At 48.1% G+C, this 23999-nt stretch overlaps 1 protein-coding gene across 1 annotated transcript in view; it reads left to right on the forward strand.

Moving 5' to 3' along the window:
• The window catches only part of FER1L6 (fer-1 like family member 6), a 144035-nt gene that overhangs the window by 77347 nt on the left and 42689 nt on the right, over positions 1-23999 (forward strand). The window contains exons 19-24 of the mRNA XM_081816510.1: positions 2585-2762; positions 6072-6196; positions 11143-11277; positions 15001-15150; positions 22660-22770; positions 23032-23193. Coding sequence (XP_081672636.1) covers positions 2585-2762; positions 6072-6196; positions 11143-11277; positions 15001-15150; positions 22660-22770; positions 23032-23193 — 861 coding nt within the window. The remainder of the gene's footprint in view (positions 1-2584; positions 2763-6071; positions 6197-11142; positions 11278-15000; positions 15151-22659; positions 22771-23031; positions 23194-23999) is intronic.

Consider the following 23999-nt stretch of genomic DNA (forward strand, 5'->3'; position numbering starts at 1 on the left):
CCAGTAGAGGGCTCCCAGAAGTTCTGCAGTCAGGAAACATCTCCAACCTTTACAAACCACGCTTGCCAACGTTATTCATCTAGAATAGTTATTTACAAATGTTAGGAAACTCCTTTTACTAGGGGCCCGGTTTGGGGAATATTAATCTAGAGGAAATCAAAGTGCCTCATCTGAAGCCACATGGCCAAATAAATAGTAAATTGTAATAGTAAATCATGGTCCCTGGTTCCATGATCTTTCTTGTTTTCTAATTTTAGTATACTCATAATGCTAGAGTGAACAGGAAGGAATCGCTGGAACAAAATTTGCTGAGCTCAGCCCAATCCACCCTCCAAAAGAACAGAGCTCTCCTGCTTGGGTCTCATCCCCACCATATCCTTAGTGGCCATAGGGTGGGAAAGGACATTCATGACCAAAAGGAAAGTATGTGTGGAAGGAGCTGGATGCACTCAGAGCCCAGCGGGGAGGTGGTACTCCACCTTCATTTCTCTCTGCTCCTGTGAAGTCTCCCACTCAGCTCCCTGTGAGTCCACCCCAGCTGGACTCCAGGGAGCCCCTCCTCTTGAGTCCAGTCACTTCTCTGGACCCCAACTTTCAATCCAGCTTTCCCTAGGATGCAGCACAAAGTGGTGGCTGGGTCCCGCCACAGACTGAAACCTCTACAAGGCAAGCACATCCTCTCTTTCTAGTACCTGCTGACCAAGTTCAGCACAGTATGTGTGAATTACCATCTCTTGTCCACATAATGAGCAGGATTCCTCATCCTTGTCTGTGTCATTCTCTTTCTTCTCTGAAAGCTTTTGGCAAATCCCTTCGTGGCACGGAATAAGCACTCACTCAGTGTGAGTCTCTGTTAGCACTGTTAGTTCCTGCCCCTGTGCCTCCGTTCAAGCCTTCCCTCTTCCTGGGATGCCTTCTCCACTGGTCCAACTCTTGAAGCGCCCATTTAAAGCCCAGCGAAATATTTGACTCATAAAGAAAAGATGGAAACCCCTGCTACTACTTCTCTGCTCCCTTAGCCTTTTCTCTCTTACCCTTGACTTTGCACTTGAATAAATGAATTAAAGTCAGCCTCCTTGTCTAGATGTGAGCTAATGAAGGGGGTAATGCCCTCCTGACCCCACTGCCTCAGTAAGGCCTAATGGCACTTCAGGCAGGTGCTGAACTGAGTGGCTGAAAATCCATTTAAAGGACCCACAGTGCAAGATAGAAAGGTAAATAACCATGCTCAATTTTGGATTTAGATGCTCTCCACGGGTGCCTTGGGAACCGTCAGAGCAAGCTGTAGCCTCTCATGTAGGATTTTGTGATTCTCTCTGGAAAAGAAGGGGTGTGGAAGGAAGGGGAAAATATTGACGGGAAATCCGTAGAAACACTAAGAGACACTTAGCCGCGTCAACAAATTCTGGAGAGGTAACTATTCTCAGAATGAAGGTCTTGCCAGCAATCCTGAACACAGCCAAGTCTGGGGTTTGGGATTCCTTAGCTGGGGGGAAGGAGTCCTCTAATCCTGGTGACTAAGAAATAAAGAAGCCACACTGCATTGAGTTATATCCTCCGTATCTTGAGAACGCATGCATCTGTATATGCACACACTCATACCACTTACACTAAGACATACATAAACACACCGATTCTAACAAACATAAATAGAAATCCAAATCCAAATACATTCAAAGGAGAGAATGGGGGGTGCCTGGGTGGCTCAGTCATTAAGCATCTGTCTTCAGCTCAGGTCATGATCCTGGGGTCCTGGGATCGAGCCCCGCATTGGGCTCCCTGCTCAGCGGGGAGCCTGCTTCTCCCTCTGCCCTGCAGCTCCCCCTGCTTGTGCTCTCTCTCTCTCTCTCACACACACTTTCTCTCTCTCAAATAAATAAATAAAATCTGTAAAGAAAACAAAAGCAAAAAACCAAAGGAGAGAATGCAGGGTAGAAAGGGAATTTGAAACCATGCTGCGTGAGGAAGGGATGAAGGGACTAGAGATGGTTAGCCAGGAAGGAAGGGCTCAGTAGAGCAGGTGGGTCCCTTCAAGCACATGGAGGCCTGATCTATGGAAGAAGCACTTGAGTCCTTCTGAATGAAGCAAAGAGGTGGGAGCTGTGGTTGGACTTCCAGGTGCTTGGCAGTTCTGGAAAGGGAGGTTTCAACTCAGTGTGGGAAGAGGCAGGCTGTGGGGGTACAGAGACCGGCATCTAGCTCTGCAACTATCTCCCCTGGGTTTTGGTGCTGGCTCTGTCACCTGAAAGCTGAGTGATCTTAGGGAACTTCTTTAACCCCTCTGAGCCTGAGTTTCCTCTACATAAAACAGGGGCAATAATCATACCTTTCCATTAGATTTAAATGATCCAGGGCTCAGAATTGCCTATTTAAGCTTCAGGCCCCGCTAAACCTGGATACTCCTCTGGAATGGTGCATGGTGGCAAGTGGGGGGTCGTTAGTCTCATTTTGATATAAGATTAGGTCCTGAGAGCTGTCCTCCGAATACCTGCCCTGGATGTGTCCCCAGATCCGCAGAGGACCTCTTTTCTCAAAGAGTGAAGCTCCTACTAATGAAGTGGTCTTCCTTGTAACCTTTCCCCAGCTTCCTGGAAAACAGCCGGCTGGTTGGTCAGTGCAAGCGAAAGTTGACGTGTACCTGTGGCTGGGCTCCACCAGACACTCCAGTGCCATGTTGGACAACTTGCCAGTAGGCTATGAAGCAGAAATGTCCTCCAAAGTGGCCTGCGCCGATCAACCCCCAGCCAACCTGCTCTACCAAGGTATGAGGCCCACTGGGCAAAGAGGGTCATTAGGTGTCTCCAGTGGACGTCTGATAAAACAGTGAGGAGGGTGGCATGCATGAGTTGTTTGTACATTATTTTAGGATCAACTTATAAGCCTTTTAAAAATATAGTTTCTTGGGGCGCCTGGGTGGCTCAGTCATTAAGCGTCTGCCTTTGGCTCAGGTCATGATCCCAGGGTCCTGGGATTGAGCCCCGCATCGGGCTCCTGTTCAGTGGGAAGCCTGCTTCTCCCTCTCCCAGTCCCCCTGCTTGTGTTCCCTCTCTTGCTGTCTCTCTCTCTCTGTCAAATAAATACATAAAATCTTTAAAAAAATACATATAGTTTTCTAAATTTTCTTCCTTACTTTCCAATGTCCCATCTCAACAAAACAAAGTGAAATTGTTAAATACATTTGGAGTAAAGGTTTATATTTTTCTGCCAATGGAGAGGATGCGGTTTGAGTTTCTTTGTAGGCAGATTATATAGATTGAGTTTGCATTAGAAGCAGAAGATGCTTTTTAAAAACACATCAGTAAGTTCTTGCTCTGATATGACATGTGGCGCTAGGGTTTTGACCTGTACATGGCAGGCATTTACATTTACCAGTAACGACCCAGTGGGAACTGGGTATCGTTGGGGTCACTTGTGTTTCCTCAGCTTGGTTCTTGACATGGTCGCTTTTAGGAATTCAGCATGCATTATGTAATCCTCTCTTCTATATAGATATTTTCTCTGAGTGCCATTATTGACATTTTCATATAATTTAGGATTTTATTAAAAATATTAATGGCTTACGGTTGCAATTTGCATTGTGTTTCCAAATGGCTTCAATTTGCAGGATCTTTGCTGCCGAATTCAGACAGACTGCAGTTTTACCTTCGTTTCAGCTGAAGATAAGTTTTGCACTGAGCCAGTGTTAGAAGCACAGGAGAACTGTCCACAAATCCAGGTTTTCTGTGTTACACAACGCTCCTCTGATGTGGGTTGACCTTGACTACCAGTGGAATCTAAGTGGCTCAATAGTTAGAGAAGACAAGGTTCTGGGGATATTTATCCAGTGGTTCAGCTCATGGTTGCTGTGCCCAGTGGTAATGCACAAGAGCGAGGAAAGTTCAGCCCTGTCTTTTTGGAAAATGCATAGCCCCTACCAGGAGCCAAGCATGGTGCCCTCTACTTTAAACATTAGATTGTATTTATATTGTCACATCAGCCCCGGGTAGTTTCTTCATTTTACAGAGGGAGAAAGGATGTATCAGAAATGCTTAGAAATTTCCCAAGATCCCATAGCTAGTGAACGCTGAAGTCAACTTCTCCAAACACTGCTTTATTTTCCCAGCTTTCCATCCTGCCTTTAAAGAGTTTTCATCTTTGAGTGAAAGACACCCACATCGAGTTATCTTGTTATTTCTGTAGATACTATCTCTAGAGATCTGAGATACCTGGACATATTTGCTGGCCCAGCTACTAACAATTCAAAGGAGAGGGAAGATTTTTTCCCAAAGCTTTCTGATCCTCTGCAGTGTGTTATTTTCGTGGAGTGACCTAATAAACTCTCTCGGCTATGCACTGACTTTGATGGCTTTGGCTGCCTTCCACACCCACTGGAAAATTTTGTTTCTTCACCCATTTTGTGCTTCAGAAAATATCCATCCAACCAGTAATGAATTTGCACCTACATATGGCAGGCATGGTGGGAAAACTAGTGGGGGATGCAGAGATGAGAGAGGGGTCATCTGGCTCTCCAGTGGGGGCAATCAGACTTGTCTCTACTAACCACAAGTGGAAAGGGATCTTTAGCACAAGAGGTGGGCCACCAAATTGTGAGAGCGAAGAGGAAGCTGACTTTATTAGTCTAGGGACGGAGCTGCTAAGGGGTTTCAGAAAAAGAAAAACCTTGACTAAGTAAATGGCGCCCCCTAGAGTTGTGTGGTGTACTGCCTACACGGCCGTAGTTAGGGGCTCTAAGGGATGCCCAGGTGGCCCCCAGCTGCCACCATCACAGGTCACATTACAACGAGCAGTAGTAATAGCCACACCAGCATTTTCACACCACTTCTTCCCATGTGTCAGGCACCATTCTTAGGCCTTAGATCTCCTACGTCAACTCCATGAAGAACTATTATTACCCCCATTTTATAGGCAAGTAAACAAAGGCACAGAGAGGGGTAGTGACTTTGTATGAGTCCACGTAGAGACCTGTGTGACCTAAGCCTAGGAGTGGCATGGCAGGGGCCGGGGGGGCAGTATCTGCACCCTTAATTGAACTGAGTAGAGCTAGTCAAATTGGTATGTGACAGTTCCTGTCTACCAGTCCACACATCAGTGCAAAACACGGGTACCCTGAATGCGGTGTAGTGTAGCCTCTGGGGGAGACAGGGAACAGGAATGGGGAAAGGGATAAAGAGGAGCAAGCGGACATAAAAAATAAGAGGGGCCTTACAAAGTCCCACGAGCCCAGGAATATGTAAGTCACCTCTTACTTGGGATCTCCCCCCCCACTGAACCCTGGTTTGCCCTCACCCGCAGCCCTCTCTCTGCTCCCGTCCTGTCAACAGATGTGCTCCCCCCTGCCTTTCACGTCCATGTCCTCTGCCTGTATTTCTCACAGGCTGCTGGTCCCTGGCCTCCTGTCACTGGGGTGCAGGTGCTTGTCTTATCTTCTGCCCCCTCCCTGGAGTTCCCAAAGGGCAGAGGCTGTCCTAGCCACTTCAGAATCCTTAGACCAGACTACCTGGTACATGGTAGGCACTCAAGGTGACACTGGCTGGCTGAATGGAAGAATGGCTGAGTGGCTGACTCAAGAGCTTACCGAAGCAAAAGCTATTAGTGGGGCAGCCCCTTTCTTACACACACACACACACACACACACACACACGCATGTGAGTGTATGTGCCAGTGGAAACAAGGAAAATTACAAAAACATAAAATGTGGTATTTTGGAAAGAGAAGGTGAGTTGGGAATCTGACAGGAGTAAAAATCCAGGCTCTGGCATTTGATAGCTCTACAAACTTGGGAGACTTCTGTAGCCATTTGCCTCATACATATATGGGATAATTATATCTATAATCACAGGGTTGTTATGAAGATTAAAACCCACGGTGTGGTAAGGGTGCCAAGGAGAATGCATGGCTCCAAAGTATCCCCCCATCTTCTTAACTGCTTCCCCTTCAGTCTCAGAGGCTGGCGATTCTCCTCGTCTTTGCCTCCAGACAGCCACAGATGCACAAGACACACAGACACCTCTTGCCACTCCCTGCTGGGAAAAGCCCACTGATGCCTGTCCCTTTCCACTCTTTGTCCACAGCCCGGCATGTCTTTCAGCTGAGAGCACACATGTACCAAGCCCGGGGCCTCATTGCAGCCGATAGCAGTGGACTCTCAGACCCCTTTGCCAAGGTCACGTTCCTTTCTCACTGCCAGACCACAAAGGTAACCAGGGAAGCCCGCCTGCCTTCTTCCTGCAGCCCATGACTGATGTGCAGCAGAACCCAGCACAGGAAAAAACAGGGGCTTGTTGCAAATACCCGTGTCTCTGGAGATGCAGGTGTTCAGACTTCAAAGCACGTGTGCAAGGAAAGATTGACACGGGGCAGCTCTCTTGTTCCAAGGTGACCCATGGTCCCGCAGCCAAGAGAGCAAGTCCCCAAGGTGAAGGAGGGGTGTGAGGAAAGAGGGATGAGGAGGAGAAGTGAAATCTGGCACATCTGGAGTGACTGCCAAAGCGCTGGGCACAAGGCCAACTTGGGTGGGGAACAAACACACGAGAAAACAGCACACAGGCATGGCTGTGTGAGGCTCATGATCTAACCTTTGTGAGGGGTGTCAGTGGGGAGGAACGTTTTCCAGCTTTGTGGTCAGGAAGCCCTAGACTTTGCACCAATGCTTTCTACTTACAAGTTGGGGGAAGGGCTTCCCTTCCAGAGCTCTGGAAAATACTACTTCCTAGTGGATGTTGTGAGGATTAAAGCAGGTGGGTCTACACTGGTTTCCTCTGGGCTCTCCTGCTTTCCTAGACACTGAGTGCTGAAAAGAGGAAGGGTCTCAAATCAGCGGGCATCCAATAGGACACTTTTCCCATTAGATCGTAATATCCGAGGATTGACTCTGTTCTCTGAAGATTCAGTGTTCTGAGAGAGAGTTCACAAGGGATTCACCCATCTCCGGGAGTTAAGACAAACACGGAGGACCCAACGAGACCTGAGTAGCTCATCTACTTTCTGGCCGAGTTTACTCACTAAAACTCCATCTGTCATCTAAAAATAGGGCTGCTATGAAGAAGCACAGAGTTAAGCGGATAAAGTGATTGATGAATGGTGTCCGCTACATTGGCTGATAGTACACGGGCTGACATGTCTCTCCAAAGTGAGGCCTGTGACCAGGGAGATCGAGTTTGATTTGTGAAACGCAGACCTGGATCATAATGTGAATCATCATCTTGTCCATTTCTCCAGCACCTGCCGAGTGCTTGCTCTGTGACAGGTCCCATGCTGGGCTCAGGGGCTGCACCATGGAAAACCCCATAGTGCGGGGCTAGACAAAGTCTTCCAAGAGCCGTGGGGAGAGAGGTTAGTCCCGTCTGAGGGGGGAGGCGAGAAAGACCTTGGAAGGAAGGTGACTGCATCCTCACTTAGTGAAGGAGCATGAAAACCCATGATGCATGAAGACTTCCGACTACTTTCTCTTCCCTGTGTTTTGAGAGGTAGTACATAGCTCAGTGATTAATAAGAGTATAGACGCTGGAGCCACATTGTTTGGGTTCAGATCCAAGCTCTTGAAGCAAAGCCCTCACGATGATGACCCTGTATGCACTTCCCAGAAGATAAACCACCCAGGACAGTGCCTTGCTTCTAACAGTTTCTATGTGACTCCTTATTATTGTCATTGAGGCTTCCCACCAGAAGTAAGGATGATTCTCAAAGGGTGGACCCCTGGGGCCTTCCTCCACCTGCCACAAAACCATGAAATTCCAGGCCCTGGTGATCTCAGGGCCCTGGATGGGGAAGAGGTTTGAGTGAGCCCACTGGGCTGTGATTATCTTCCTATTTTGCATCCCTATCTACTACCTTCATTTGATTTGGACTCATATCTCAAAGGAACAAATGGCATTTATCAGATAATCATTTGAAAGGGAAAACAGCTCCTGTTGAGCCCTGGACTTTGCCTCCATAGTTTTGAACCAAGTACCTAGTTTTTGTTAGTAATAATAGCTGCCATTTATTAAAAGCTCCTTTTTTGCCAGGCATCATGCTAAGCATTTTATATGCTTTGTTTACTACATCTCACTACAGCCTAAAGGTGGATGTTACTAGTGTCCCCGTTCTGCAGATGAGAAGGTAAGGCTTAGGGACCATATAGGTAGAAGGTGGCAGAGCCAAAATGGATACCCACATTGGCCATTTCCAAACCCACTTTGCTTAACCACTCTGGTTTCCGTTTTGGTAAGCAAAGGTTCTGGTTTCCCTCTGCTGTTTCAGTGTCACGCCCCACTCTTGTACGCTTCTTGATGGGGAAAGCTGAGCCTGGGGCCCCTGCAATCCTATCCACGCTCCACCATTCACCTGGTAGCACATGCCTGAACTGACCCTATGGAGCTCAGCGAGAGCAGTCTCAGCAGGGCTGGTCCTGCAGCCAGTCCTCTCTAAAGTGATGTCATGATCTGAAAGATATCAGAAGGGGAACCCTGTTGTTCCAGAGGTCACTGATGATGTGGGACTTAGAATTCTTATAGTGGTCAAAGGATAAAGGGAAAGGGAGACAGCACCCCAAAGAGAAAGGCTTTGAAGACAGTAGGGGAGAGGGACTAAGTGGCGGAGAGGAGCTTTAGAGGAGAGGAGAGGACATCGCGGAGAGGGGGGCAGTGCGGAACCTGAGATTTCGAGCAGTCAGAGTCCCGAGGACTCAGACGGTCTCTTGCTAGACACCAGTGCCCAGTCCACCAAGACTGGCACGTGGTAGGTGTTCAGTAACTGCTTACTCATTCATAAATAGCTTGGCAGGATGGAGTTGGGTGGGCAACAAGCACTTACTGAGCACCTACTGCGTGCCAGGCACTTAACACGCTTTATCTCAGACAATGGCCATCACAATTCTACAAGGTCAGCACTAACCCCAGTTACATCAGGGGAATGATGGTTCACAGGGGTTAAACCACCTGCCCAAGTTGAGGCAGTCGATAGAACTTGGGTTCTATTCCAGGGATATCTGACTCAAAAGCCATGCTCCATCCATAGTACCTCACTCCTTCTTCAAAATGTCAGCTAAGTGCTACCAAAATCTCCCAGATGGCATCAAACACAGTCATAATGCCTAACTCCTTAAGGAAGCCCTGAAGGAGAGAAGCTAGTCACGGGCACCTTGGCGGAGAAGTGGGAGAATATATTTTTGTTTGGGTGAGCCTTTTAGTACCTCTTGAAGGTGGCCACATGGCCCTTATACTCATGGGAACAACTCTGAGGACAGGCCACTATCCATTCATTTATTCACGCAGATTACGATTGAGCACCTGCTGTGCGCAAGATGCCATGTTGGTGCCCAATACTGAGCCTAGCACACTGGGTATTGAATGTGCTAAGAAGTATGTGTTGAGTGAACGAATGCTGGCCTCTGAAATCTTATCAAGTGGTAACCACAAGTGCCAAGGAAGCCATCAAAATATTTCTATAGGAAAGATGCTGTGAGGATCATAAATAGCTTTGGTATCACATTTTTGTGTGCATACTGCGAAAGAGTTCACATTTCTATTTTTAAAAAAGCAACACAAAAGCTCATGTTTCTTTGTGATGTCATACACCCACATGGGGTAACTTTTCATTGCAACGACGTAACTCCTGTTCGTGGATTGGTTGAAGCCATTCTTCCCTTGTCCAAAAAGTTAAGATTTTTTTCTGAGATTTATGTCAAAAACATCACTGTGTCTGAAGCTTAAAATACTCTAAAAGCAAAAAGTGAGAAGGGAAGGAAATGGTGGAATGCATGGTATTTTTACGACTCCCATAAAGAAGAACAGTAAAAAATTCTCTCCTGACCACAGTGCCAATGGTTTAATGTCCTGACTAGAGTTGCCTCCTCATGTAGAACTCTGAGATGCCAGTTTGATTTGTTCTTTGGAGTCTGGGAAGTTAATCCAGGCTGGATCCCCCTGGGACCCCTCTGGCATGCATAGTGAGAAGTAAAGGTATAGCTCAGAGAGGGTGTGGAAATTCCCCAGGACCCAGCAGCCTTGGTTCTGTGTCCACCTGTGACATCACCCATCAGCCTGGGAGAGAGGGAGATGTGACACCGTGGCCTCTTTCCAGGACCAGCCTCGCACATTAACAGAACAGTTTCTGCCCAGGAACAGAGTCCACCTGTCCTGCAGACAACCCCAGTCTTCAGCTCGGTGAAACTGGCAGGTGTCCAAACATCCAATTAAACTAGAGTAGGAGAGGCAAAGACCAACGACACACCGGCTTCTGAGGGTAGCAGGTGAATGGCCTGGCAGGGGGTCTGTGAGCCAATTTCAGGTGAGACACTCATGGTTCTAAAGCAGTAATGCAGACTGTTGTCCTCTGTTCTTTGGTCTCTCCATCTGTAGGATGGACACAGCCAATGACCTATGTCACATTTTGCTATCTCAGAAAAAAGATGCCATGCAAAACGGTGAAGGTTATTTTGAAGACTTTGGTTAGTTCAACACAAGTCAAATAAATATCCCCAGAACAGTGGAATTCCAAAAAAGGAATATTAGAGTTAAACCCCACTTTTGAGTATTTAATGACAAAATTTTATTTGCTCATAAGCGAAGCATCACTAGATCTTCCTCATCCACGAAGTACCCTTCCATAAAATGGAGATAATGTTAGCATCGACGTGGTGAGGGTGGATGAGGTTAGCAGGCTGGGCTTTGGCGCCAGAGGAGTGAATCCCAGTTCTGCCACTTGCCGGCTCCAGACAAAGTGAGCCCTGGTTTCCTGATCCGTCAAATGTGAGCAGATAACCATCCACCTCCCAGAGTGGTTGTCAAGTTTGAATGAGACTGCGCATCTGAAGTGTAACAACTGGCACATAATGCTCAACCGAGGGTAGCTCGTGTTACCAGCACAGCACGACCGGGAGGCTTGAGTTGAAATTATGGGTGCCAACACGGTGTTCATCATTGCAGGGGCCCTACTCATGAACTTCTGTAAGCTCTCCGGGACCAGGGATCTGCATCCGCTTGCATCTAGCACACGGTGGCAGTACATTGGTCTATGTTGTGGCTTGGATGTTAAGTGACTGAACGAGAATGACGAGGATGGTTCTCTCTGCCCTCCACCACGAACTGTGGAATGAAGGCATCCCTCCCCTTCCAGCCCTACCAAATGATCTTTTGCTTTTCTTTTGGCCCCACCTTCCAGGTCATTTCCCAGACCCTCTCCCCCACCTGGAACCAGATGCTGTTATTCAATGACCTGGTGCTGCATGGAGACCAGAAAGAGCTGGTGGAGTCCCCGCCTTCGGTGGTGGTGGAACTATATGACAGCGACGCCGTGGTGAGTGTCCCAGGCGGTGCCCACTGGGCCGAAGTCCACTGACGTACTTGGTCTAACCAGCCTGTGACTGCTCAGGCCCCGACAGGTGCCCAGAGCCATTCTGACCTGGGAAAACAATGATCTGAAATGGGAAAATGGGTAATGGTCATTTGCTTTACTAAGGGGCTTTTCACTTAGATTTCCCACGAGATTGCAATTAGAATAGGATCCGGGTCACAAAACTTCGGTCTGCACATGCTTCTTCAGGAACAGGATCCTTGTATGAAGTCACCTGCTGTTGTACCCAGCCTTCTGCTATGTCCTATTGCTGCTCAGTAAAAATGTCCAGGCCTCAGGAACCTGGGTGGCTCTGTAGGTTGAGCGTCTGCCTTTGGCTCAGGTCATGATCCCAGGGTCCTTGGATTGAGCCTTGGATCCAGCCCTACATGGTCAGGGCTCCCCGCTCAGTGGGGAGTCTGCTTCTCAGTCTGCCCTCCCTCCACTCATGCATTTCCTCTCTCTCTCAAATAAATAAATAAAATCTTTTTTAAAATGTCCAGGCCTCTTGAAAACTGGAGGTGTTTACTGACCTCACTTGCCTGGAGGGAACTGGGTGGGTACCATCAGCAATTCAGCCCTCATAGCTGGGTCTTGTTTTCTCTTGGTTTTGTTCCCAAGCCCTGCAACAACACATTCATCTCCATCCCATTTCTGCTGATGTTAACCAAAACTTTTCCTCTCCAAAGATGTCTGTGTTCCATATTAAGTAGATTCAAAAGCTTACTGGAGGATTTTTTTTGATTACTAAGACAAACCTTTTTAATTTTATTTTTCTTCTCCTTTTTTAAACGAAATAAGTCTAAGATAAAAGTCAAAGGCCGATTTATTTTCTTTGATGTCTGCCCCCTTGGGAAGTTGAAGAAGCACAAATATATTAAGTACAATAGTTGTTCCAAGAAGCCTCCCTACAGCCTCCCCACTTCCTCAAGCATGCTGGCAGCTCTGACCTGGATGCAAGGTCAGAAGGAAATTAGGATGGGAGAATTACTGATGAGCAGGGACCTTGGAGAGCATGCCCTCTGGCTTCCTGGAGAAGGAACCAGAGACCCTGGAAAGTCAAATGCCTTGTTCAAGGTCACAGGTAGCTGGAAGCAGAGCCGGAACTTGAACCTAGCGTCCTGTGTCCATCCTTTCTTGCACATGTGGGAGTAGCTGGTGTGGCCATATCCCTTTACACACACACATTCTGCTTCTCCATGTCTCTCTCTCTGCACCCTGTTGCCCCAGCTGTAAATCGGAGTTCTGTAAATTGTATATGAGTTCTACCGTTGTGCATATTGTATAGATTTTCTGTAGAGACAGCCACAAAATAGATGCCTTTTTTTTTTTTTTTTAAGATTCCATCTATTTATTTGAGAGAGAGAGAGAGAGTACAAGAGGGGGAGAGGGAGAAGCAGACTCCCCGCTGAGCAGGGAACCCGATGTGGGACTCGATCCCGGGACTCCAGGATCATGACCTGAGCCAAAGGCAGTCGCCCAACCAGCTGAACCACCCAGACGCCCAATAAATGCCTTTTAAATTGTGTTGCTAACAACATGATTCCCATCCTAAGTATTTTTGTATTTGAAAACCAGTAACAATGATCAAGCATCTTTGCGAACTCCTAAACCAACCTGCTGCCCTTTGTGGATTTCCCTTTGCTTTCAGACCCCTCCCAGATCCCCGTTCGAGGCCTGCCCTCCTGGGCCCCACCCAAGCCAGATCCTTCACAGAAAAACAATCAAAGGGAAACGTAGGAGAGAAAAAAATATATGAAAACTTTGTATTTTCTTCCTGGAGAGATACATGTAGACATGCAGAAGGTTCTGTTTACATTCGGGGGGCTGCAGCTATGTCGGGCCCGCCGCCCCGGGCTGGTGATTGGATGATTACATTCTGACTCTGCCAGAATGTGGCTCCAGTCTAGGACTTTCTCTCATTACCCAGTGGCTTGTACCCGCATTAGGGCCTGCTGCCTCTCTAAGCAATGAGTTTATATTTGGCAAATTAGCTCAGGTTTAAGTTTATACTCTTTTGTGCCCAGGGCAATTTTACTTAATTATTCCCAGCTTGGATCATGGACGACATAGACAGCAGACCACTTGCGTCATGTCCAGCGTCACATCCATCCCGCAAAGGACAGTTCTGACCCCACCAGCTTTGTTTGTTTTAAAGTCAAACTAATCATCTAAAATAATTATAAAATCATCAAATAATCATTCGTTGAAACGAAACCCCATTTCCACCTCAACCGAGGTTCTTTCTACAGCCAGGAGCACGAGTGCTGGTTTGAGTCCCAAGGCAATGAAGCAGAGGGGCTGCGAAAACCTGGCAGAAGCCGGGCACTGACTGCCAGCGCCGTCCTTGTACCTTGGAAGTCATTAATCCAACAGCTTTCACTCAATAAAATGTAATGAGTGCCTGCCCTGGGCTGGGGGACACAGCAGTGAGTAAGGCAGGCAATGCAGCCATTCCTGAGATGAAGAGCGAGGCAGCCCCATGCTCCAGCCCCATGCTGCTCCTGGGGGAAGGCAGACCCACACTCCGGGGAGCAGGTGTGGCGAGAAGCAGGAGACGGCGCGATCTCATAGTTCTTAAGGAAATTTGAGGCCCATAGGCAAACATACATACAAAAATATTTTCGTGGCCTCTTTTTTTTTTTTTAAAGAGTTTATTTATTTATCTGACAGAGAGAGACAGTGAGAGCGGGAACACAAGCAGGGGGAGTGGGAGAGGGAGAAGCAGGCTTCCCGCCGAGCAGGGAGCCCGATGCGGGGCTCGATCCCAGGACCCCGGGATCATGACCCGAGCCGAAGGCAGACGCTTAACGACTGAGCCACCCAGGCGCCCCTAATGGCCTCTTTTATTACCAAGAAAATTGGGGCAGAACTGCTCTATCCCTTGAATATACTGATCATCATCATCATCATCATATCATCATATTACCATGTATTGAGCGCTCATTGTATACCAGTCACTGTGCAAAGCACATACATCACTAAGTCATTCCCCATGGCCCCATTAACAGGTGTTCTTTTTTCTTTTTTTTTATTATGTTGTGTTAATCCCCATACATGACATCATTAGTTTTTGATGTAGTGCTCCATGATTCACCGTTTGCGTATAACACCCAGTGCTCCATTCAAGACGTGCCCTCTTTAATACTCATCACCAGGCTAACACATCCTCCCACCCCAACAGGTATTATTTTTAATCCCTTTTAAGACATGAGGCTCAAAAAAGTTGAGTAAATGGGCCAAGGCCATAGAGCTAGAATGTAGCAGATTTGGGAGCAGGGACACTGGTTTACCTGAACTCCAAAGCTTTTGCATTCCATGACCACAGTGGTGTCCTGTCCTGCAGAGATTTTGGAAGGTTTGGTGCCACCTTATTTCTTCTTTTCCCCTTCTAAGCCTACCCTAGGTGATTATTTTAACTTAATTCCACTGAGCTCTATACGTCGGGAAGAGATAACCCCTAAGAGCCTTGGGCCCAGAAGTTTTCCCTGGGACCCCAAATGGATTCCCCTGCACGCTCCCCACTGCCCCCAGCCTTGGTCAGGGATGAAAGACGCTTGGCAGAAGAAGAGAATGAGTTAGTAGCAAGAGGGACACACTGAGGCTGACAGTTTTAAAGGTGCACCGACGCAGGTCAGATCCAGGTAGGTATTGACGGGGGACAAATGCCTTTCTTTTCTGCCTTAGGGGAAGCCAGAATATTTGGGTGCCACCGTGGCTGCTCCTGTTGTGAAGCTAGCTGACCAGGACTATGAGCCGCCCGGGCTGTGTTATCACCCCATCTTTTGTGGGAGCCTCTCCGGAGGGGACCTCCTCGCTGTATTTGAACTGCTGCAGGTAAGCGAGCTGGAAGTGTCATCTGCACTCGAATCCACCTCATCTTCCTGGCCAGAGACAGGCCCTCGCTGGAAGTACACTCCATAAAGCTGTGCTTGGTCGCTCCCTGCTGCCCTGGGTCTGGAGGTGTCCCCTTCTTGGGATCTGGGAACCGCCACTTAACAGTTCAGGTAACATAGGCTATTTCTAGAGCCCCCGTGCTGGAGGTCAGAGTCCCAGGGTGAAAGCCTCATGGGTTTGGCCAGCAACGCTTGCGCAGCCCTGTGTGCACGTCCTGGAGCTCACGTGGACCATGAGAGGATACGGGGGAAGAAGGGAGCAAACTGGTGGGCACTGACCACACGTGATGTTTGCTGCCTCACATAACTTTCATCACGTAGACCTCCCTCAACCCTGTTGAGGTATTATGATTCCCATTTTCCAGATCATAAACTGAGGCTTGGTGCAATTGACTGACCTACCTCATCATGCAGCTAAGAGCTGAACTGAGACCTTTAAAGCCTTTTGCTTCTTACACTGCATCACATAGTTGCCCCGAAGACAGTTGCCCCCATCTTAATCAGTCCTATTAAAACATAGGGGAATTTCAGGGGCGCCTGGGTGGCTCAGTCGTTAAGCGTCTGCCTTCGGCTCAGGTCATGATCCCAGGGTCCTGGGATCGAGCCCCGCATCGGGCTCCCTGCTCGGCGGGAAGCCTGCTTCTCCCTCTCCCACTCCCCCTGCTTGTGTTCCCTCTCTCGCTGTGTCTCTCTCTGTTAAATAAGTAAATAAAATCTTTAAAAAAAAAATAGGGGAATTTCTGAACGTGTGTCTCAGAAGACTTTTCCAGGAAGCAGAGGCAGGATACTGGGGAGGGAAGCTGAGACTCTCAGGTCTGACTGGTCAGTGGAAAACCAAATGGGACATGGAAAAGACCTGGAAAAGAAGTGAGCAGAAGAGACCACTGCATTCACTGAGGCAGGCGGCACTTTACATTTGGGTCACACCAATTCCTCTCTAGGTAACCCTGTTTTTCAGAAATCCTATTTTTAAAAAATTCACCTAATAGAGAAACTAAAAGGCAAGCACTCCTAAAACATAGAGACAAGGGAGAGGGAAGGTGACAGAGTCGGATCCCAAGGGTATGGATCTCATTTCCACCACTTAGTAGTATGTGACCTTGGGTAAGCTACTTAATTTCTGTTTCACCTGCAAAATGGGGATGATGATCAGTCTACTGAAAGTGCCTGGCATGGAATAACACTCAACAAATACCACCTATTTTATTAGTAGTGGTAGTATGCCACAGAATATTGAAGCAAAATGTCTAGTCCCGCGTATTTATTTCAGGTGAAGAAATTGAGTGGGTAATAGAGAGGTAATGACTTGCTTAACATGGCAGGTCAGGGCCTAGAATCCAACTATACTGATCGATTCCCCTGATGGCTGAGAGGCTGGAAAGTGTAATGGGGCAGGGAACAGCTGAGAGCGCCTTTAAAAAAGATCAATGTTGCCAGTAGGAACATTTCCCAAAGTGTTCTTCTTGGAACATCAGTTCAAAGATAGTGAAAAGAAAGTTTAAGAAATGCTTCACATTCCATATTCCCATAACCTGTTTTGTTTTCACTGGTCTTCTTTTTAAAGTCGCTTTTCCTTTATGCAAGTGTTACTTTTTTGCTTAACAGCATAAAGTTCCCTTTTTAAAAACAAAGCATTACCTAATGAAAATGTTCACTGGATAATAGTACAGGGCGATATATGTGGTAGAGGAACGGCTGGAAAACCAGATCTAGTGCAAGGCTCCCGTTTCACATGTCAGGAAGCTGAGGCTCAGGGTTAACTGACTGGGATTCAGTCAGCTGTTCTTTAACCACAGGAAGCTGCCTGCCCTGCTCTGAGCCTGAGTCCCCTAGTCCCTCAGTGAGGGGCTGGGTGACTGGTCCCTACAGGCTTACCAAGGGATGGCTCTCAGGGTTCCTTGTCTTCCCTCCCTCCATGCTGAGGGTCCCCCCCTCCCCATCCCTTCCTCTCTTCCTCCACACTGAGGGTCTCCCCTCACCCCCTCCCTCCATAGCTGAGGGCACCCTCTTCCCCCTCCATGCGGAGGGTCCCCCTCCCTCTCCCTCCCTCTCTCTCTCCACTCTGAGGGTCCCCCTCCCCCATCCCTTCCCTCAGGTACCCTCAGTATGAAGGGTCCTCCCTCCCTTCAAGCCGAGAATACCCCTCCCCACCTCCCTTCATGCTGAGGGGCTCTGCTCCCCTCTCCCTCCCTCTTTCCTCCACACTAAGGGTCCCCCCTCACCACCCCCTCCACTGCTGAGGGTACCTCCTCCCACCTCCCTTCATGCTGAGGGCACTCCCTCCCTCCCTCTCTCTCTCCCTCCATGCTGAGGGACCCCAACCACCTCCCTTCAAGCTAAGGGTCCCCCCTCCATCCCTTCAAGCTGAGAGTACCCCTCTCCACCTCCCTTAATGCTGAGGGCCCCCCTCTCCTCTCCCTCCCTCTCTCCCTCCACACTGAGGGTCCCCACTCACGCCCTCCCTCCACTGCTGAAGGCACCCCCTCCCCTGTCCCTCCATGCTGAGGGGCCCCCTCCCCCCTTTCCCTCCCTCTACTGCTGAGGGTACCCAGAGATCCTGCTGCTTCCCCCCAGCTGCGTTAATTGTCAGAGGTGAGCAGCCTAGGAGATATAATTCATTAGGGTTTCATTAGGACTTCTCATTTGATTGCTTGTTCAAAAAGTAATTTGATCATCAGCATGACAGACTTAGTATGTGGATCTTGTACGTGCTGAGAAGACAAGAGCTGGAAAATGCCTTCATTTGTCACCAGCTGCTCGCTCTCAGTTTTCATCTGTGGGTGGTTTGCTTCAGCCTCTCCACCTCCATTACTGAAATGCTTCCGTGTCTCAGAAGAAGGATTTGGTAACTCGGCTCTTCCGTGTCCAGACTGAATGCATTGTCTCCACTTCCCTCCCCGACCCCCTGTCCGCCCAGTCCTGGCACATGGCCCCACTGTTCTCCACTGTTCTCTGCCTTGAAAACTCAGACTCAGATTTAATTCTTCTCTCTGTGTCTGCACCCTTAGCCAGGCCAAGCCTGTCTTCGAATGGTTTCCATCTTCCTGCTGCCATATATCTCTTCAGGATCCTTGCATTGGCCTGTTTCCTGGTCTTCTAGCTTCTTACTCTTCTTGTTTATGTCATCCTCCACATTCCTTCCAGAAGACAAGTTGGTTCATTCCACTCTCTTCTTCAGAAATCATCAATGGCTCCCCACTTCTTACCTCCAGAAACATTTCTCAAAGTCTATTTTGTGGAACACCAAATACAGTCCCTCTAGTTACACTGAAGAGAAATTTTGGGAAATGTTTCAAATTATATCCCTCCTGGGGACTTGGAATGCCCATTACCATGGTCAACACTCTGAGAGGATCCAAAATTTCCCAAATGTTGTGACTGTGACAATTTTTTTTTTTTTTTGGCGTGATTTTCATATCTCATGAAAAGAAAGCCTGGCCCATAGAGAATGTCAGATTTCCACAGCTTAGCACTCAAGCTCTCCTAAAACTTATCTTCAAACTTCTTCTTCAGCCTCATATTTCCTCATATTACTTTATACACACTCTGGCCTCTTTATGTCAGGCTACTCCAGGTTCCCTGACCTCACCACACAGATGCGCTCCTCTGCTTTTAGTCATGCTGTTAGCCCATTCTGAAATGTCTTCCCCACTCCACCCACCCCAACATTAACCTAAACCACCTGTTTATGATAATGGTCATCAAAGTTCAAAACAAGAGATGCCTCCTCCAGGAAGCTCTCCCCACCCTCACCTTGGTCAAATTAAATGTTTTCTCTTCTTCCATCCTATAGCACATTGCCTCTTTTTCTTTTTAACTCTGGCTACAGTAAGGTAAATTGTTTACAGGCTTGTGTCCATTAATTTGTAAGTTTTTTGAAGGCAGGACTATTTCACTCATTCATGCAGTCAAACAAATATTATTGAGTGTCCACTGTGTGTCAGGCATGTTCTTAAGAATTCATCAGTGAGGGGTGCCTGGGTGGCTCAGTCAGTTAAACATCTGCCTCCAGCTCAGTCATGATCCCGGGGTCCTGGGATCGAGTCCCAAGTTGGGCTCCCTACTCAGTGGGGAGCCTGCTTCTCCCTCTCCCTCGACCCCTCCCACCCACTCGTGCCCTTTCTCTCTCTCAAATAAATAAATAAAATCATAAACAAATAAAAATAAAAATAAAAAGAATTCATCAGTGAATAAAACAGGCAAAACTCCCTGCCCTCCTGAGACTTATATTCTAGTGAAGGGAAGATAATAGAGCAATACTATGTAAATTATAATGTAACAGCAGTGTGACACATGCTAAGAAGAAAAGGTAATGCACTGGGAGATGTGGAGTGGACATGGGTATGTGGGGGAGGGGGCAGTTCGACATTTTGGCACCCAGGGAGGCCTCACTGAGAAAGCGGTATGTAAGTCAAGACCTGAAGGGGAGAAGTGAGTCGGCCATGCTGGTATCTGGGCAAAGAGCATTCGATGCAGCAGGAGCAGCAAATGCCAGACTGTGAAGCCTAAGTGTGCCTGGCATGTTCAAGGACAAGCAAGGACACCAGTGCTTCTGGAGCAGGGTGTAGATCAAGTCAGAGGGAAAAGATCATGTGGAGCACTGTGAGGAGTTTGGCTTTTATTCTATAAAAGATGAGAAGCCAAGAGAGGATTTTGTTGAATTTTGTTAAATTTGTCTGGTTTATGTTGAAAACTATGGATGCTAGATTGGGTATATGCTGAAGGGGCCCAGGGGGAAACAAGGAGGCCAACTGGGAGGCTCTTCAGGTAATCCAGATTGGAGAACTGGAGACTTGGATCAAGAGTGTAGCCATGAAAAAGGATTCTGGTAGAGTCCACGGGATTAGCTGATGGGTTGGAAGCGGGGTGTGAGATTCATCTCCACGTCACACATGGAAGCCAACAATAACAGACACACATAGTAGACTCTCAATACAATATCTTCAAACATGTCTCACTCATTCACAAAAATACGTAGACAAAATCTGAGCGTAGGGTGATAATGTTTTCCTTGCGAGAGGATTTACATTTGCTTCTGAGGTAGTTTGGGGCACTAGCAATCCTAGCTCACCTGAGTCCAAGATGGCATGAAGCTTCCACCTTTGCTGTCTCCAGTAGACCCTTACTCCTAGGGAATTTACATGTGCCGGAAAATGTGCCAGGCACCTTGCATGCTGTGTCAGCCATTCTTCACAGCAACCCATGAATTAGATATCATTATCTTCCCTTTGCAAATGACAGAACCGAGACCAGAAACACTGAGCAACTTTTCCAAGTTTGCACAGCTAGCAAGCGCTGGCGCCCTGGGCCATGCTACCCATGGCACCAAAGAAGAGGGGTATCGCAAATGTAAATGATGGGCTGAGGGACACAGAGGACGCAGAAGGGCTTCTGAGCAGCAGCGACTGTCAGATGAGCAGGACTGGGATTAAGGTCATGCATGACCCCGAGAGTGGCACCTGTCTAAATTCTGCACCCTAGGTCCTTGTCCTGGCCCTGCATCTGGATCTCCTTTGACGTCCCGATATATTGTCTCCACTGGGCTATTAGAGCAATTGGCTTTTGGACCAACCTATTCAACCCACCTCTGATGTTTACCCTCTTGCATTCATAACCGTTCTTTATCTTCCTCTGGCCCCATGTGCCGAGTAACTACACACCACGCAGATTCGTAAGCCAGTAGCCAACCCGTTTCCCTGTGAAAATGTCTACCCGTGGCTGGGAGTCCCAGCAGCCACACAGTCTACACCATGATGCAGAGCCCGTCAGGGTTGGTGTTGAGTTCAAGGGCATCTGTCAGGCACTGTGGGACAAAGCTTCTTCAGAACATTTCCTGGCGGCCCCGGAATGAGGAAACATGTGGTACTTTTATCAAAGCCCAGCCAGGGGCACCAGACTATGCCACCACCACAGCTGTTCTGTGGCTTTCCCTCCAGAGCTAGAGAAGCAGTCAACTTTCTCAGGGAGGCGAGGTCTTGCAGGCTCAGTCGCGCAGGCCGGGCGGTACTGGGCATGCGTCCTCACAGCTTCCAGCGCCTTTATCTCGTCTGGTTCTGCAGCTTCACTGCCTCCAGCCTCTTTGGCGTCCACGGTGTCTGCTGTCTTCTTTGTCTGAGCTGTCTCGTAATTAGCTTAAGCGCATCTGTCGTTGCCAGCTAGAATATGTCTGTGAAGAAGAAATGGTGATATGTTTGTGCTTTGCCTGTTTTGAGGAGCAATTAAGCTTTTTTGAGCATATGGAGCTAATGTGTCAGTCAGCCAATAAACATTTATCAAGAGTCCACTGGGTGTGGAGCACTGCTTAAGGGGCTTAGAGAATGAAATGAAGTAAATAGAGGCTTCCTCTTGGTCAAGTCAGAAAAACATACCCAGTGCATCTGGCTCTCAAAGGGTTTGAAGGGTCATCGGGCCCACTATCTGGGGCCCCAGAGAGGGGAAGGGACTCATACAGGGTCACACAGCGGGGCCTGGTTTCTGGGCTCAGGCCACTAATTTCTGCACTAAGCTTCCATAGAGAACACACTGCATTCCAAGGACCGAAGGGTAGGAGAACCACCACAGTGACTGGGGTCAAATCAGCGACGGCTTTTTGGAAGAAGTACCCATTGAGCCAAGCCTTGCAGTGTGGGGTGGCCTTTGTAGACTTGCCAAGCTCTTTGTGTGAGATTTCAGTGAAGCACGGGGATTATCCTCCTGCAGTTTCTGTATCTTCAAATGCACAGGAAATGATGACCTTTTCATTCTGGAGGTCTGTCTTCAGAAAGCTTCATTTCTGTTTCACTGATGAAGATGTAGTCTCTATTTGACTAAACACAAATCTCTTGGGGCTCCTGGGTGGCTCGGTCAGTTAAGCGTCTGCCTTCAGCTCAGGTCATGATCTCAGGGTCCTGGGGTAGAGCCCTGCATTGGGCTCTGTGCTCAGCATGGAGTCTGCTTGTCCCTCTCCCTCAGTCCTGCCCCCCACCCCACTCGAGCTTTTTCTATCTCAAATAAATAAATAAAATCTTTAAAAAAATAAATAAATATGAAGCTCTTTTGTACTAGTATGTAATGAGGGCGTAGCTAAGTCTCAGAGCTCAGAACCGGACTAGAGCCCTTCTCCACACCTCTGCTGTCATTCCAATGTGATCTCATCAGCTTGTGAGGACCCACTTGTCTTTTCTTCTCCCCTCTGTATTGTGAGCTTACCAAAAGCTTATTAACCTATTAACTTTGTGGCACATTCTAAGCGCTCACTAAACGTTGGTCACCCTCGTGAAGGTGTCAATGAATAAATATTTGTCAATGAATAAATCATTAAGTGTGGTAAAATGCACTGTCTTGGCTCCACTTTAAGCTGGAAACATTCGTTTTGTTAAGTGAGTGTCATATGGATGAGGTGGTTGCTTGGCGGTGCTGGTCTTCCTCATCTCTCCCCCACCTTCTAACCAGCACTTGTTCTGTGTGGTAGGTCCCTTCATCTGGGCTACGAGGGCTCCCTCCCATTGACTCACCGGATGTTGCCCAGATCTACCCAGTTCCCGCCAACATTCGGCCAGTGCTGAGTAAATACCGAGTGGAGGTATGGTGCAGGGGAGGACTGACTTGTTCTTTGGGGCTAAGGGCAGTGGTGCATTGTCATACCTGCCTGTGTCGTCTGAGGGAATTGCGGGGTGGAAACGAGCCATAGCTGCCAGAACGGGGCTCTCAGGGAGCTGCTCGGTCCTGTCCCAGAAGAACATACTTTAGTTCCCGGGCAGCACACCTAACTTCCCACACGCACACCTGCATGCCGGCTCCTCCCGGGGTCTCTGAGTGACAGCTCTGCTGGTCCCCTCGTCAGGTCCTCTTCTGGGGAGTCCGAGAAATGAAGAAGGTGCAGCTGCTCTCCGTGGATCGCCCTCAGGTCCTCATCGAGTGTGGGGGACGAGGAGTCAAGTCCTGTGTGATCCAGAGCTACAAGAACAACCCGAACTTCAGCGTCCAGGCAGACGTTTTCGAAGTGGTACAGCCTCTCCTTCTCCTGCCCGCTCACTCCCTTCATTTCCACAGACGGGACCCCCTCCTTCATTCGCTTGGCTTGGGGAGATGCTTCAGAGTTTTGGGTGTCCACTACCTACAAGGAAGAACAGTCTGAGTAAAAAGCAAGAATCTCAGACCGGGATAAAATGGACTTTTGTTATTGCTGTTGCATTGTCTTGTTTTTAAAGGTTCAGCAAATCCAAGCAGGTGGACAGTGGTTCCCAAAGTGTGGCCCCCAATTCATCAGCATCAGCATCCCCTGGGAACTTGTTAGAAATGCAGATTCTCAGGCCCTGCCCCAGTTCTGCTGAATCAGAAACTGCTGGGGGTTGGGGCCCAGACGCCTCTGGCTTAACAAACTCTCCAGTGATTCTGATGCATGCTAAAGTTTGCAGACCACTGGCCTAGAAGGTTCCTTAACGAAACTTATTTTAGTGGTTAGATTTTTAAAAAATTATTTGTTATGTACCATGTCAGTGGCTTGCATGTGAACTTACGTTTCTAAAGTGATGTTTTTTGACACCTGAGCTTCTATTTCAATATTTCAACACACATATTTGTGTTCTGATCTGGAACTAACTGTGAAGAACGTTTGCTTTGTGTGACACAGCTCCAGTGGACACATTTCTAAATCAGCAGAGAGTGGAATTAGAGAATGTGCACGGTGTTTGCAAACCTGTCACACTGGGCGTTGTTGAGCCCCTGGGGCCCCCGGGAGACAGGAGAGGGAGGGCACTGGCCCCTTACCCTCAGTTCCATTTTTGATGTGTCCACTTTCATCTGTTTTCT

This window comes from Leptonychotes weddellii, chromosome 4 (assembly GCF_054177405.1).
Source record: "Leptonychotes weddellii isolate Sample4059 chromosome 4, ASM5417740v2, whole genome shotgun sequence".
Taxonomy (NCBI): Eukaryota; Metazoa; Chordata; class Mammalia; order Carnivora; family Phocidae; genus Leptonychotes; species Leptonychotes weddellii.